Here is a 17,875-nt window from a genome sequence, read left to right as displayed (position 1 = left end):
GGCGCTCGGGCGCCCGGGGCGAGCCCCCCCGAGGGGCGGAGTGCCGGAGGGGAACGCGGCGCCGCGGGCGTTCGGTCGCGCTGCCTGCTGGGAAGTGTAGTTTCTCCCCACGCCTCTCTCTGGGGTGGGTGTTCGTCCACGGACTACGCACGACCTCCACCACCTCCGTCTCCGCTGCTGGTGTCCAGCCTGCGCGGATGACCGGCCGAGCCTCCTCCCGCCGGCTCCCGGGGCTGAGCGAGGGGACTCGGTCGGGGAGATTTGGGGCGCGTGCGGCTGACGTTTCGGGTCTCCGAGCGCCGGCCCCACCTCCCCAGTCCTTCCAAGTGAGCTGGTCTCCCCGCTTTCAGAGCATCCCTTTCCGGGATAAGGCATCACCTGGGCCAGGCGCAGCGTCCCCGACCGCTTCCTCCCCTCCCTCCCCAGTCACTTCCCCATGTTCTCCCCGAGCCCAGCCCTCCGGGGCTGCCCAGCCCCTCACACTCAAAGCCGATGCGGGGTTGGAGGAAGGAGGGCTGGGATCCAACCGACCCCGTGGGGACCTGGATTCCCAGGAAGAATGGCGGCGACCCAGTGCGGATGGGGGAGCCAGGCAGGCAGCCCGGGAAGAGGGAGATGATGCTGTACAAACCGATGTAAAGACCCACGTAACAACGTGTGTGAACCGTCTGCAAAGGCTGGCTCAGCCTCTGAGGTGCGAAGAATCCAGTTTCAACCAGGTGGTGGATCAAAAAGATGCCATCGCGGTGTCGGCGGAGGCTTCTTTCCCACTGACCCTGCGGGCGAAGACACCTGGGTGACCCCGGCGGAACACACTCCACGCGGCACATGTCCCGCCACCAGGTGATGCCGGGCTTTCTTGCTGTTTGCTCTCTTGTTTTCATCCTCTCTAGTTCCCTGCACTTAATCTTCCCCCCTTTTTTCTTAGCAAATGAAAAACATCCAGAAACGGTAACATTCAGTTGAGTGGTTCCGTTAAACACATATTTATTGTGGCAGTAAGTGCTAGGTGATTTGACAACGAATAGGACAGAGCCCCTGCAATTGACACTCTACCGGTATGTTTCTATCATCTGTGCAATTCCTAAAGCAGTCAACATCATGTATGTTGCTGGTCGGAAATAAATAACTTGTATTTGCTGAGACAAATCCAGGTCAGGGGCCAGCCACAGACTGCTAATGGCATGAGCCTAAAAACAGGCTTTTTGCTCTGGCCGGTTTGGCTCAGTGGGTAGAGCCTCACCTGCAGACTGAAGGGTTCTGGGTTCGATTCCGGGCAAGGGCACATGCCTGGGTTGCAGGACTGATTCCCAGTAGAGGGCCTGCAGGAAGCAGCCAATCAACGATTCTCTCTCATCATTGATGTTTCTATCTCTCTCTCCCTCTCTGAAATAAATATATATATTTTTTAAAAAGTTAGACTTTTTAAATCCACGTTCCACCTAAATGTTTTTTAACCTGTCATTCTTTAAAATAATTTAACAGTTCTTTTCGTTGACAGTATCTTTAATGTTTCTCTTACTACCTTTTTCTTCCATCTCGGAGAATATGTAATGTGCACATGTTTCCCGATAAGAGCAAAAAGTGTAAATAAAGGACACTGAGAAGATATAAAGGAACATATCAAATAAATTGACGTAATTCATGGATAAAAATAATTCTACTTCGCAGTTTAAGAGATATGGAGACCTCCAGGAGGATTTGGAGAAGAGTCCCAATAGTTATTAAAATTCTGGACTAGATCTATTAGGAAAGATAAAGAAACTAAGAATCTACCAGGAAAGAGGAGTTACAGTGGTTTATGAAAGCTTTTCAAGTAGAGATGTCAACCAGGTGTCATGCCTTGATGGAGAACTAAACAGGAGAAAATAGATTTACGTTCCAACCTAAAGAGCTTTAGGTGAGAGCTAAGGAAGACATGTCCTGATAATTAAATGTTAAGAAAGTTTAGTGAGGCAGCTCTTTGGAGAGTTTCTTTAAAAGGTAGTTCTAGATGTGTCCATTTTAAGAACAGAAACTAACCTTTTTGATCACCAAGAAGGGGCTCCACACTGTTTCAATCACTTTTACACATATTAACTCAATCCTTACGATGACCCCATGAGATAGGTATTATTATCTGTGTCTATGAAAAAAGGCATAGATATGAAAGTTGAAATTCAGGTTAAGCAATTTATCCAAAATGATATAGCTGGTGTGAGTGGCAAAGGCAGGATTTGAATCCAGCTCTGTGCTGTCACCCTCTTCCCACCACACCAGCCAGCTTCTCTTAACTGAAAACTAGGTGATGGGCCAAAGGATCGATGAGACTCCAGCTCCTGAGCTCATTCACAGCAGAAACAATATCTTACTCAACCGTATTTGCCACACCTACCTCGATACCTAACCCCTACTGAATTGATTCTAACTTTATATCCCGTCTGACATTTAAACAAAGACGCCAGTGAAGCGCAGTCATCCATCCATATTGGGGAAGAGTGTTACAAGCATAGGGAACAGCAAGTACAACGGCCCTGAGGTAGGAAGATGCTTAGTTGCTTTTGAGGAACAACAGCTAAGTGGGAGAGTCGAAGACAGGAGTTGCCGTTGGAGAGGAAGCCAAGGGTCACATCATTTAGAGCCGCTGCCACTCACTTTAAAAAGATTAATTTCCAAGAACACCTGGTCAACAGATTGTGGTGCTTTACACAAGCAAAAAAGCATGATGAAGCTGATAGAAATAATAATGATTTTTTGGTGGTTATATGCCTAGCAATGGGGTAGGACATTTAAGTGCATTATCGCACTTAGTCCTCACATTACTTCTACAGGGTTAGGTACTATCCCAGTTTTAAAGCTTGAAAAAATGGGGAAACAGAAATATCAAATAACGTGGTTCACAATTAGCCCATGGCAGAGACCGGAGGTGAGCCAGGTCTCTCTGACTCCAGAGCCTCGCCTTTGTACGATGCCACGTCCACATTTTCTCATTGCGAACAGGGAGGAAGGGACCCTTGCCTGCGGGCATTCAACAAGTAGTTATTGCTCATTGCCTTGTGAGCAGCACTGTAGAAACAGGAATCAAATGTAACACAGCATTTTAAAACGCTTTGCATGGTCACATTCTTACCAATCATTTCTTTTTAAAACTTTGCAGGTAGATGGACTATAAGGTACTTGCCCAACAAACCACTCAAGATATTTTAGGTTACAGTCAAGATACATCAGGCTGGAAAGTAGTTAAATCTTCAGTAAGAAAACAAATGTTTCAAGTTTTTGTTTTTAAATGAGAAACAGTTGATTTAAAAAAAATTTTTTTTTTTACAAACCATTTACTTTTGCTTTGTTTTATTTTGTTGTGTTTTTTTTTTTTTTGCCTTTTTTTTTTTCTGTACTTGACAGCTAACTTATTTGTTAATTTTTTTTTTCCCTTTGAGAAAAAAATAACTGTTTCTAGCAAGGCTTCTAAAAAATTCCATGGAAATATGTAAGTACAATTTCCTATTTGCAATTATTGTTTTGAATTCAGTGGCATTTATGTATCTAGAATTTAAAGTTTGCTGACCTCTCATTTATACCACATTACATACTTAAATTAATTAAGAATTGGGGCTGAAAGGGGCTGCATAGCCACACAAACTTCTTATCAATTACTGTTGACTTATAAACACAGCAGATAAATGTTTATAAGAAAGATTTTAGAAAAATCCTAAATGAAATCTGCCCCTCTAGAAAAATAACTACAGCGCAGCTGGCATGGCTCAGTGATTGAGCATAAACCTATGAACCAGGAGGTTGAGGTTCGATTCCTGGTCAGGACATATGCCCGGGTTGTGGGCTCGATCCCCATGGGGAGATGCAGGAGGCAGCAGATCGATGATTCTCTCTCATCGTTGATCTTTCTATCTCTCCCTCTCCCTTCCTCTCTGAAATAAAAATATTTTTTGATATTCCACTCATTTGTGGAATATAATGAACAACATAAACTGATGAACAAAAACAGATCCAGAGACAGAGAAGCAACGATCAGACCGTCAAACCTCAGAGGGAAAGTAGGGGAGGGTGGGGGTAAGGGGGAGAGATCAACCAAAGGACTTATATGCAAGCATATAGGCCTAACCAATGGACACAGACACCAGGGGGGTGAGGGCATGAGTGGGGGCGGGTAGGGGGTAACGTGGGGATAAGGACACATATGTAATAACTTAATTAATAAAAAAATTTTAAAAATCTACAGAAACATTATAAACAAAGTTTTTAGAATAATGAACCTTGAAATAATTTATATTAATTATTATAATATATATTTAAATAAACCTTGCTACTTCTAATTGAATATTAGTGTTTTGAATTGCAGATATGACCCTCAAATTTTCTTTACTGTTGATTGCTAAATTAGTCTGTGTTATACTATGATAACATTGTATTTTCAACTTAGACTGAATTAAATTTTGAATTTTCTTTATTTTGTTAACTATAGATATCGTGCTGAAGGAATAATTTCAGAATCAACATCTAAACTAGCTGATTTCCTCTACAAGCCTGAAATTAGAATTAAATGGGACAAATCATTGAAAGTGTACAATATGATACACAAGATTGATTCGGTAATTTGTTGTTTAATATTAAACTTTTCCTGTATTAATATATTTTTAGTTTTATATCTTAGTAATTTAAGTTTATTAAACCTATGTTAGGTAGACACTTCAATTTTATAGATTCACATTGAGTTGAAATCTTTATAAAAGCCTTAAAACTCCTTCTTTATCACTCAAGAGTTTAATTGCAGTTAGCTTCTTTCTGTTTTAAATGCACACCACATTCTGAATCTGGTTAGCTCTCTTGAAGATGTGTGCCTTTGGTTATGAAGGGACAAACTCCTGGATTCTCCAACATTAGGTGGAGAAAAGATTAAACATGCCTTGGTAAAGGGAAGTCAGTATATTTACATTGGTCACTAGAGGCCTGGTGCACAAATTCGTGGGGATAAGGACAAATTCATGCACCAGTGGGGGGTCCCTCAGCCTGGCCTGCGGGATCAGGTTGAAACCGGCTGTCTGACATCCCTCGAGGGGTCCCGGATTTCGAGAGGGCACAGGCCAGGCCAAGGGACCCCACTGGTGTGCAATCGGGGCTGGGGAGAGATGCGGGAGGGCTCCAGGGCATGTCTGCTCCATCTTGCTCAGTCCTGATGGGCCAGACCCCAGCAGCAAGCTAACCTACTGGTTGGAGCGTCTGCTAACTAGTGGTTAGTGCACGTCATAGCAACTGGTCAACTGGTCAGCTGTCTGCCCCCTGGTGGTCAGTGCATGTCATAGCGAGCAGTAGAGCAGCCTTAGCATATTATGCTTTGATTGGTTGAATGGATGACCGGACACTTAGCATATTAGGCTTTTATTATATAGGACTAGAGGCCCAGTGCACAAAAATCTGTGTACTTGGTGGCTGGGGGGTCTCTCAGCCCAGCCTGCACCCTCTCACAGTCCAGGACCCCTCGGGGGATGTCCACCTGCTGGCTTAGGCCTGCTCCCCGGGGGATCGGGCCTAAGCTGGCAGTCAGACATCCCTCTGGCAGCCCAGGAGCCATCCATCGGATATCCTTAGCGTTGCCAAGGAGGTAGGAGAGGCTCCCACCACTCCGCTGTGCTCGTAGCCATCAGCCCAGCTTGTGGCTGAGCGGAGCTCCCCCTGTGAGAGCGCACTGACCACCAGGGGGAAGCTCCTGCGTTGAGCATCTGCTCCCTGGTGGTCAATGCGCATCATAGCAACTGGTCGTTCCGCTGTTAGGGTCAATTTGCATATTACCCTTTTATTAGATAGGATAATAGCTTAGATAACAGGAACAATGCAGACACATACAGTAGGGACTTAAGAAGGAACAGCATGTAATTAAAGAGAAGGATAAAGTGTGAAATAACATATACATGGTTGTGGTTTTAGAAACAGTTTAAATACATTATCTCAGTTAAATGAAGATGAAGAGAGAGGAAAAACAATGAGGAAAGAAAATATAAATAATTGGTGTAGAAAGTGATCATAGAAGCAAGTAGGGCTTAGAAGAGGGGAGGAGAAAAGATCAGTATGAGCTGAGGGTAGATATATGCATATATGTCTAGTCTATGGACACAGACAATAGTGTGGTGAAGGCTTGGGGTGGAATGGGAGCTGAGTAGAGGAGATCAAAGTTGGGGGAAGCAGAAATGGGGGACATCTGTAATATTCTCAATAATAAAAATAAAGAAAAAAAGAAAATTCAGGAGAAGAAAAATATGATATAAATGAAAGTAATAATGAGATGTACAAAGAGGCAGAAACAAGAAGACAGAAGTGGGGTAAGGGATTCTGAACTTGGGAGCAGTTCACTAGATCTCTTATTAAGACTGCTACACTTTATGGTATGTAAATTACAGCTCAGTAAGATGTTTTTAAAAATTGAGTTGCACAATTTTGGCTAACAAAAACTTTATTAGAAAGAGGTGGCAAATGTGAATGTTAGCATACTTTTATGATTTTCACAAACAATTGCATTTATAAAACTCCACATCACTGGGTCTTTGGCTCTTTGAGTCTCCAAACTACATTCCACTTATCAAAAGAAACAAATGTCCCACAAATAAATCTGTCACCATTTTATCATTTATTTACAACTCTGTAGGTTAACTTTGCCTGCTTTTATTAAGCTGATTTTAAAGTCTGGGAGTTGCGGGGAGAAGCCCAGAAAGGTAAGTCAGGTAACAAACAACACACGTCCATGACCCTTGGGAACTGTACCTTTAGTTTGAGAAATATGTTCCAGCCCTGGTTTGGCTCAGTGGATAGAGTGTTGGCCTGCGGACTGAAGGGTCCCAGGTTCGGTTCTGGTCAAGGGCACGTGTCCGGGTTGCAGGTTTGACCCCAGTAAGGGGCATGTAGGAGGCAGCCAATCAATGATTCTCTCTCATCATTGATGTTTCTATCTCTCTCTCCCTCTTCCTTCCTCTCTGAAAAAAAAAAAATATTTTTTTTAAAAAAGTAAATAATAAAAGAAAAATGTGGTCCATCGCAAATGAAAATCCAAACATTAGAATGTTTCATTCATGATTGTATTAGACTAATTACATAGTTCCATTAGCACTTCAGGTCTTTCTGCTGTTGCTGCAACTCAGCTGTAATAATGGAAAGAATACAAGACTTAGCACCAAAAAACTTGAAAATAGAGTCAGAGAAATTATGTGACTTGCTCAAGGTCAGCACAGCCAGTACATGATAGAACCAGGGTTTATACCTGATCTGGTCCCAAATTCCTGGCCCTTTACAGTATACCACAATATCTCTGAATAGCTTTGCCCTATAAAAGAATTATTTTACCTTCTTATGAATATTTATAGTGTTCCTCTTTAGGAGTGTGTTTTAGTTGACTCATTCATCCCATTGGTGAGCGCAGGATTCCTAGCCAAGGGTTATAGGAGTGGTAAAACATGATACCTGCCACTAGGCAAATGAGATCAACAGTAGTTTATTAATAATTAATCACAGCCCAGAGGAGGACTGTTATTTTGTTAACATTTGTGAAGTGGAGCATAGGATGCCGGATGGTGAGCCGTGTTTCAACAACAGCTCGTAAGAGAAATTGAAATTAGTCACAGGTCCTGGAGGAAGCACACAGTGAAGCCTCAAGAGGCCATGCAGGGAGGGCAAGGCAGGTACAGGCAGAGACGGGCAGGGCCTGAGGCACATGTCTTTGTTAGGGTCTGTGGGTGGAGTGTGCGAGGGAATTCCCAGGCGAAGGTCTGATCGGTCAACTCAAACCAAAAAGAGCAGTGTTTTGGTAAGCTCCCTGGGGTGTTTTATCTAAGGGGTCACAAGAGGACAGAGGCCCTGCGAGGCTGGGGAGACTGTTGAACCCAGGACTATTGGGACAGTCATATCAGAACTTGCATTTGCTTGTGAGTGTGGACTGGTATCCTTGGCATGCACTTGTATGGGGGGGCTAGGGTCAGTTTAAGGCCCCTGCAGGCTGCTTGGCCAAACAAAATGGATGCTGAGGCAATACCATGCAATAGCCTGGCTAACCTCTCAAGGATCCATCCTGCCAGGCCATGTGTCATGGGAGCTGTACCGGGGGACAGAGAATAACCAGGGAGGCAGGCTTTATAGTACCAAAAGGTTGAGATGACCCCGAATCCTGCAGGAGGATGCACTTGGCTGTTGGAATAATTCTCCAGGCTAGCAGACACTGTGCCTGATCCAGTCGATAAGGAGGGTTGTTTGGCTAAAGTCCGTATTCATGGGAACAGTCAGGAGAGAAACTTGCAGTTAGGCCAGTTAAGACCCTATTTTCACCAGATGTCAACACATAATATTGGTCACTTAATTTTAGGCCTTACACCATAGGTGCTAAATCAATATACTTTTCATAATACATAAGCTAGCCAATGTGGAATGGTTGTACTGGGAATCAGGGAATCTGGGTTCTAGTTATGTACTTATCTCTAGTTATCTGTTAGGCTTTAATTTCTTCATTTAAAATGTCAAAGTGTAGATGATATAAAGATTACTTTTTAAAATTTTTTTAATTTTTTTATTTTATTGTTTTATTGCTTAAAGTATTACAAAGAGTATTACATATGTCTCCTTTTTTTCCCCGCCCTTGACAATCCCCTGGCCTCCCCTACCCCCCAGTGTCTTATGTCCATTGGTTATGCTTATATGCATGCATACAAGTCCTTCGCTTGATCTCTTACCCCCCTCTCTCCTGCCCCCCAACCCTCCCCGGCCTTCCCGCTGCAGTTTGACAATCTGTTTGAGGCAGCTCTGCCTCTGTATAAAGATTACTTTTGAATTTTATGCATTAATAATTATATAAATAGATATGATTTAATATTTCCTCTAATTCTGTAGGTTCCCTTTTCATTTTTTAAAATAGGTTTTTATTGATTTCAGAGAGGCAGGGAGAGGGCGAGAGAGAATCATTGGTCAGCTGCCTCCTGCATGCTCCTTACTAGGGATTGAGCCTGCAACCTGGGCATGTGTCCTGAACAGGAATCGAACTGTGATCTCCTGGTTCATTGGTTGACACTCAACCACTGAGCCACACTGACAAGGGCCCCTTTTCATTTTGTTGATGGTTTCCTTTGCTGTGCAGAAGCTTTTTAGTTTGATGTAGTCCCGCTTGTTTGTTTTTGCTTTCGTTGTCTTGTACTTATAATAATACCTAATGTTCCTTTAACACAGAAAATGCAGGCTGATAGGGTGATAAGTTCTTAAAATTGCAAAGTCCTGCTTTTTCCAAGTAGAGGCCAATCTTTTACAGTGAAATTCTTTGGGGAGCAGTACAAGGAATAGATATTAACTAATTGTTGCAATCTTTATGGTTTGATTTGTTTCAGGACACATTCATATGTCATGCCATTACACAAAGTTTTGCCATGGGCTCAATTTCCCCCCGAGACTTTGTCGACGTAGTGCACAGCAAGTGGCATGAAGGGAATGTGTATGTGATCAGTTGTAAGTTGAAACATTTTGCCCACATTTTAGAATTACTATGAGTTATTAATAATTTTTCCCTTTAACTCACATTTTGGAAGAAATATATTTTCAATTATTTATTTTTTATTTACGTGGTGAGACTAATACATACATGTATAATGTAGACCAGCCTGCTGTTTTTACCCTACTCTGGAGGTGCCTTTTACATCATAGTCAATGGTGTGGCATCTCCTGGCCTTTTTGCAGCATATAACCACACCACTGAGTACAGGTAAATACCTGTAGGCTGAAACTACACAGCAAACATTTCAAAACCACTGAGAAACAAAAGTAATCTTTAGATATATCATTTTATATTTGAACTAGAGGCCCGATGCACGAAGATTTGTGTAAGAATGGGCCTGCCTTCCCCTGGCTGCTGTCACCGCCTTTGCTCTGGCAGGGGCCACCTTTCTGCTTTCGATCCGGCCCGGAGCTGCCTTTCCGCCTTCCCATGCTGCCCAGAGGCCCGGAGCGACTGGGGTAGTGCAGAAGGCCTGCATCCCGCCCCGCCCCCGGCCGCTCAGCACCCGTGTATGTGAATTAACCCGCCATCTTTGTTGGGTTAATTTGCATACTCCTGATTGGCTGGTGGGCGTCATGAAGATATGGTCAATTAGCATCTTTGTCTTTTATTAGTGTAGATTGCATAGAATGAGCTTATCCAATAACTGACAAAACTCCTATTTTTACTAGGTGGGTCTTTACACAATGTGCTTATGTTTCTTTTAGAAGGTAGGGGTTTTGATGTATCCTTAGCCTCCCAAAATATGTCACCCAGTAAAACCCCAGCGTGTGACCATTTCTTAATGTGTATATTCACTTGAAACATTACCAGTTCATACCATGAAGATCTTTGGAGCCAGACAACTCCAGATAAGTCATGATGAAGGATCTTGGGCAGGACAGCGGCCTAGAGCCCTGTTTCTCTCCACAACTCAATTTAATCTGACCACTACTATCTGAATAGCTTTCTGTACTATAAGCTACCTGGAGATAGGGACAGTTAAATGTTAATTACTACTTCCCAACAAGGTTTCTGATACGTCCATGGTAGTAAGTTTCAGAGTCCAGAGCTGTGCTAATAGCACTCACACACACTTAGCTCAGGTGCAACATGCCGCTAAGGACTGATGTTCACCCTTTCAGATAGCTGTCATTTAGTTACCTCATTGTTAAAACGAGGGCAGATGAAAATCTATTCACTGTCTACAACGCAAAATGGTGTCTGAGTCATAGAGCTGCTATTTTCTGTGTTTTGAAAGCAGACCATTTCTATCTCATTTTTAAGGGTATAAAAGAAGTCTGAAATCAAAATCAACAAATGGTTGTAACGAGTCATTCAGTGATCAGTACTGAATTTGCTTTAAGCAATTTCTTTGAATTAATTATCAATGAATACGAGTAGTTTTCTTCTTCACCTTTCTTTTGCTGTTGTTCACTTTACTATGCTTTGAGTTAAATATTTTGCATGCTTTATCGAACCAGTACAGAAACTGAAGTTCAGAGGAAACAAGTTAGATAGCAATAAGCTGCTGAGCCAGAATTAAAACACAAGTCTTTCTAATTTTCCAAAATCAGTACTAACTACCAACCCAATATCCCTCACAAAAGACCCATATCTGTTCGTGGAATAAAACAAATTTTCTTTTACGAACAAGCATAATCTCCATATTTTAAACAGGGAAAATATGTTAATATCACTTCTGGAAGTATCATCATGCCAACAGAATAGGCTCTGTTAAGGTGATGAAACAAGTAATAAAAATGGAAAATTCATTCAACCACACTTGTTTCCTAAGCTAGACCAAAGCTAATGCTTAACATTGTACTTCCCACAGAATTGATAGCTTATGTTAAAATCATATGGGAAAATCCATCTTCTCTGACAAGAGCAGGATTCAGTTGCACAGAATACATATGTTTAAAAAATATTTTTTGAAAGAGTACATATAATTATCATAAACAATCATTATCAAATCACCACCCTTCTGTATTCATATTCAATACTGCATAATTCCTAAAACAACTCTACTGATTTTTTAAAACATATATTTTTATTGATTTCAGAGAGGAAGGAAGAGAAAGAGAATCATTTATGAGAGAGAATCATTGATTGGCTGTCTCCTGCACGCACCCTAACTGGGGAATCAAGCCTGCCACCTGGGCATGTGCCCTGATTGGGAATTGAATTGTGACCTTCTGGTTCATAGGTTGATGCTCAACCACTGAGCCACACCAGTCGGGCAAACTTGTGATTTTTAATTATAATTTGAATTTAGAGATTTTGCAGAAAAGGACATTTAAACTATCTTCTTTGACATGCCAAATAAATACATCCAATATTTTATTTAAAAATGATTTAACAAAAAATCTATAAATCCATTCTCCTAATAGCCTTTTTCTTTGTGACTTCTTTTGCTTCAAATCTCAGAAAGTAATAAAATGATACTTTGAACAGTTCTTCCTGAATGTAAAAGGTAACAATAGCATCTTTAGAAATACTAGCATGAAAATGTTTGAGAGGACAATCGTGCTCAAACTGGTATTTTCTCAGTTTTGGCCTATGCACACATTCATACGTACAAACATACAGCCCATGTATAAAACCAATGTCAGTGCTGATAATACCTAAGATAAATTAAAAGCTGTGTTATATGTATATATTTTAAAACACGCTACTTGAAATGGAATTTTTTACCTTTGTGGAAGAGGTTCCATTTTATTTCTTTTTAAATCACTTAGCTAGAAGTGTGGATTTTCCAGGATACCCTCCATCTTCACATTACATCCGTGGTTATAACCATGCTTGCGGCTTTGTCTGTTCACCTCTGAAAGAGTGAGTATCATTTGCATTTCTTTATTGTAACAGTTTTTATGTTCAATTTGTGATTTAGTTAAAGGATCCCTAACTCATTAGTAGAATATGTACCAGCACATTCTGTTGGGGAAAAATGGCCCCTAATAGAATGTGATCTTTAAAATAATTGTTGTAAGTATTTTCACATGAAGTATAATCAGAAAAGATAATTCACTATAAAGTATGATTTGAGGTTTCTGGGACAAGTCACACAAACACAAAGTTTTTCCCCTCCGGGGTTAACATTAACCTGATGTTTTATATTTCTTCATAGAGTCAGTTCTGTGAATTACTAAGGGATATCTGTGAATTGAAAATAAATTCCCTAGAATTATAATACAGTTGCATTTATCAGCAATGAATGCTTTATCTTGAACACATTCTTTCTAATAGACTGCCTACTAAGAACAGATTCCTTCAAAATGAGACTTCTGGTAGGTAAATTCAGATAAGAGTTGGAAATCAGAAATGAGTCATTGCCTACAGATGGCCAGCCTAGCGATAATAAAAATGGTAACATAAAATACCATTCTGTAAGTTCATGTACATTAACTTAGTGTATATCATTTCACAAAATCCTTAAGTTTTAATTTTTGCTAAATGATTTTATATTAAGTAAAAAATATTGGTACATAAAGATAAATGTAAAAACTTTATATTGGTCCAATATAAACTTCAATATGAGAAAAATATTTATGCGAATGAAGTAAAAATAAAATTACATTTTAGACCTGTATTCCTTATGAATATTATACTAGTAAATATTGACTACTTAAAAATTTGTTATAATGCCCTTATAAATGTATTTTATAGAATACAAATTCCATAACATATTACATTATCAATTTAAAAACATATACAAACTTTAAATCAGATTTTTACATCATTCCTTTTCTCCTTGAACCCGTATTTTTACTCTTTTTCTCTCACATAACTTTATCCTAGTAAAATATGCTTTGTGCTTTGAATTCTTTTATTAATCATTCTGTCATAGTTCTCTGCAAAAATGAGTATTTAATTTTCAAAATTAATTTTATTTTCTGTGACTATAAGTATCTAAATATTAAAAATATAAGTGTGGGGGAATAAGGACACATATGTAATACCTTAATAAAGAAATTTAAAAATTGAAAAAATAAAAATGTAAGTGTGTGTGGGATTAAATTATTATTACATATTTATCAAAGCAGATAACATATTACCAAATATGTTACCTGGTATATAATTATTAAAACTGTTATTGGAAACACATTTTTTTATTACTAGCCAAACTTAGATAGCACTTACTATGTGCTGGGAACTATTATAAACAATTTACATATATTGATTGATTTGGCCCTCACATTAACTCCACGAAGTAGGTAGTGTTACTGTCTCCATTTTACAGAAGATAAAATGGAAGCTCGGAGAGATTAGGTAACTTCAAGGTTCCACATGGGTAATAGCAAAGCTCAGCTTTAACCAACGCAGACTGTTCCAGAGTCTGTGCTTCTACCAACCACACTCGTTTACCCGTGGACCAGTATTACTGGTACTAATAAAATGAGGCAGCGCTTATTATCAAGTCCACTTCTACTTTGCGTTTTATAAATATAAGCACTGAGAAATTTTGTTCACATAAATACATGGGTTAAAATGGAAAGAGTCTAAGTCTAGCACTGCCCTTCAATCCCTTGAACTTCATCTGAGCTATGTACCATAAATTATAGTAACCTATAATCAAAAACTTCTTCATGACCTATCAACAGACAACTAAATTAGATCCTTAAGTTTTATTTAAGCAAAGAATTGACAACATGAATGGGTAAGGATTTTCACCCAGTCATTAGCCATTCCCTTTCTTAACTCACTTCCAATAGATGAAAGTTTCCCTTTGTCATCTCAAAGGTGTTTGCCTGCCAGGGTAAAGCATCACTGTACCTTCTTTTCTGTTTTCTTTCCTTCCTTCCATAGCTATGTATCCTATCATAATCACTATGGAGAGACTTCATTGTGAATAAGACAAGCCTATAAATTCAATAGATAAGTCATTCCTATTAGGGGTTGGGGGTGACAGGTATACCTTCATTTTGAAAAGCAAGAGAAGTGTGATGTGAAGAGGCTGGTGGGAAAGGAAAAGCCCACATCTCCATCAGAGACATATTCTCAGATCAGTTTAAGGAAAAGATACATGTGGTAGTTAGAGTTTTGAAAAGGTAGTCCCTTAGCTCTAGCTAGTTTGGCTCAGTGGATAGAGCATCAGCCTGCAGACCAAAGGGTCCCAGGTTCGATTCTGGTCAACGGCACTTACCTTGGTTGGAGGCTCCTTCCCTGGCCCGGGCCCTGGCTCATGCAGGAGACAACCAATCAATGTGCTTCTCTCACACTGATGTCACTCTCTGTCTTTCCCTCTCTCTTCCACGTTCTCTGAAAGTCAATGGAAAAATATCCTCGGGTAAGGATTTAAAAATATAATAAAACTTTTTAAAAAAAATGTATTCCCTTAAATATTATTCATCTTCTTGTACTCCTTGGAAGTGCCTTGACAGGGAATGAGGCTTCACATAGCCCAGTTTAAAGATCACTGGGTCAGAATATAAAAAAAACTAGTCTCTTGGAGGGCAATTTGGAAATAACACTAAAATGTTAAATGTACAAAACCTTTGACTTAGAAATTCAGTGTAAGTATTTATAGAAGTGCAAACAGATATATTACAAAGATGTTTATTGCAGCTTTATTGCCGCAAAAAGTGAGATAACCCAAAAGGTAGTCAATAAAGAACTGGTTCAGTAGAGTATGAAACACTGTATGCAGTCATGAAAAACAATCAAGATGACCCATATGTATTGATACAGAAAAATGTGCATGATATCCTGCTATGAGGAAAATAAAATCAGTTGCAGAAAAATAAACATATCTCATTTTTATATAAACAAAAATGTATATGTGTGTATATGTAGGGTACATCTGTGTACATATGTGTGCTGTCTTTGTATACATTTAGACAACCATCTGAAAAGATACAGTCAAAACTATAAATAGTGATTTTCTCTGAGGAACAGGATGAAGGGAACAATTATGACAGTTCTGTATTTAAATTTTCAAAAGCACACATTACTTTTGTAATTTAAAAGTCAATGTGACAAAAAGAAAAGCTGACTAAAACTGAAGACGGGAAGACTGTAGGTCGGACTAGTTACTGTTTTCATGTAAAATGTGTATGAGTGTGAGAATCACTGCACCTTTCCTTTTTTCTCTCCTTCCTTCCATACCTATGTGTCCTATCATAATCACTATGGAGGACTCCACTGTGAATAAGACAAGCCTGTAAATTCAATAGATAAATCTAAAGATTATTTATGTTTTTAATTCTTCCTTTGTTTACAGTAATCCAGCGCATTCCAAAGTAGTGATGTTTGTCCAGACAGAAATGAGGGGGAAATTGTCCCCATCAATAATTGAAGCAACTATGCCTTCCAACTTAGTGAACCTCATCCTCAGTGTAAGAGATGGAATAAAGACACACAAAGCTCCATCAGAACGTGGACGTCATCATAGTTCCCAATCGCTCCCTAAGAAGAAATGAGGCTGTTTATAATGAGGCCATATAAAATCATTTGTAGCAGTTACTGCAGTTCATTTCTAAGTCAATATGCATAAGTACTGTTAAACTATTCTAGACAGTATTCTTGTACAAATTACTGAAGGTACATTGTGGAAATGAGAACTCATAGTTATACAAGAGAACAGTCTTAAATATAGTTTTGAATCGCATATAAGACTGATGTTCAATAACAAGTGTTTTTTGTTTTATTTTTTTAAATTATATTTTTATTGATTTCAGAGAGGAAGGGAGAGGGAGAGATAGAAACATCAATGATGAGAGAAACATGGATTGGCTGCCTCCTGCACGCCCCCTACTGGGGACTGAGGCCACAACTCGGGCATGTGCCTTGACAGGGAATCAAACCATGGCCTCCTGTTTCATAGGTTGATGCTCAACCACTGAGCCACACTGGCTCGGCAATAACAAGTGTTCTTTTTCTTTTTTAAATATATTTTTATGGATTTTAGAGAGGAAGGGAGAGGGAGAGATAGAAACATCAATGATGAGAATCATCGATCAGCTGCCTCCTGCATAACCCCTACTGGGGATCAAGCCTGCAACCCAGGCATGCACCCCTGACCTGAATCAAACCCAGGACCCTTCGGTCCCCAGGCCAACGCTCTATCTACTGAGCCAAACCGACCAGGGCAACAATTGTTCTTAATGCCCTTTTATCTTTTGCTTTCCCCCCCTGGAAAATGTTCTGCAAAAAAGTCAATAAGAAAGCATAAATAGTAAGAGATCATCACTAATTAAAGATTAGAATATATTTTAAATTGGTTTTCCTTCACTTACTGCTTAAAATTGATAATTGTAAGAAACATGAACATAAAATTGAAAGGAATTACACTGGAATTATGACCAATGATATCTAGCATTTAAAATTGAATGAGTCATGAATCAAGTTCTGGTTCTAGCCAAGATGTAGTAGCCCATCCTCCCAAGTCCTTTTTCTCTTACAAGTAAGAGACTCTGCACATAACAACAAACAGGCATAGGAAGATGAGTAGAGGTGGAAGGGGGCAAACTTCCTAGGGACTTTGGGACTTGAGAAGTGACACAGCAGTGAGTTCTCGGTTTCCTTGTTGCCTCCCATGTATTCAGGACAAGGCACTAGCTACAGAAGGCTCCAACCTGGAACCACCCATAGGCAGGAACAACAAAAGTTTCTAGAAAAAGCCTATTCCTCCTAGTCATAGGACTGGCTATAAATGAGAGGGTGGCCTACCAGAACAAAATCTCTTTGACAATACCTACCCATCACCAGTCAAACAGAAATCTAAGAATTGCACCCGCCTCACCCTACAGTTTGAGCGGGGCCAAGCAGAGCGATCTTCCACCCCACCTTGCTCATGTCCCACCGAAGCAGGTGGTGTTGGCAAGGCTGAGCAAGGAGCAGTGTGCCCTGTGCCCTGCCAGAAGCAGGCAGCAGGGCCTTGTATCCCTGCTGGGCGGTGTCAGTGGAGTCCCGTGGCAAAAGTGAGCCTCCACCTCACCTCGCAGCGGCCAACAGCCAGCTAGTGCAAAGGGCTCATCCCATCCGGCTTCACTGCCCTCCCTCAATCCCGTGTCACCCAGGCCCGCCAAGATGCTGAGCCACCATCCCCACCAGCACGTTTTCTCCTCTGTAGTATGTTGAATGGTGGCCCCCCAAAAGCCATGTCTTTGTCAAATCCCTGGAACCCTGATTGTGACCTTATTGGAAAAAGGATTTTTGCAGATGTAAGTTCAGGATCTCAGTAAAATAATTCTTGGTTACCTGGGTGGGCCTTAACTCTAATCACACGTGTCCTTACAAGAGATGCACAGTGGAGAGACGGGCGAAGAAGGGAAGGCCATGTGAAGACAAGCCACAAACCAAGGAACACCTAGTTACCTAGTGTGGTAGTTATAGTAGTTACAGGAAACGAAGACACCCCCTCTGGTGTCTGAGCAGGGCTCA

At 40.5% G+C, this 17,875-nt stretch overlaps 1 protein-coding gene across 1 annotated transcript; it reads left to right on the top strand.

Moving 5' to 3' along the window:
• The first annotated feature begins 376 nt into the window (after positions 1 to 376).
• Positions 377 to 16,672, top strand: STARD6 (StAR related lipid transfer domain containing 6). Its single transcript, XM_070421631.1, has 7 exons — positions 377 to 843; positions 3,137 to 3,152; positions 3,417 to 3,466; positions 4,460 to 4,586; positions 9,348 to 9,465; positions 12,232 to 12,325; positions 15,714 to 16,672. The coding sequence occupies exons 2-7, from the start codon at positions 3,141 to 3,143 to the stop codon at positions 15,910 to 15,912; spliced, it is 600 nt and encodes a 199-aa protein (XP_070277732.1). The 5' UTR covers positions 377 to 843; positions 3,137 to 3,140; the 3' UTR covers positions 15,913 to 16,672.
• Positions 16,673 to 17,875: the final 1,203 nt, after the last annotated feature.

The sequence above is a fragment of the Myotis yumanensis genome, unplaced genomic scaffold (assembly GCF_028538775.1).
Source record: "Myotis yumanensis isolate MYYU_CA2020_CCGP unplaced genomic scaffold, mMyoYum1.0.hap1 SCAF_7, whole genome shotgun sequence".
NCBI classification, from domain to species: Eukaryota; Metazoa; Chordata; class Mammalia; order Chiroptera; family Vespertilionidae; genus Myotis; species Myotis yumanensis.
This window is presented reverse-complemented; position numbering and strand designations above follow the sequence as displayed.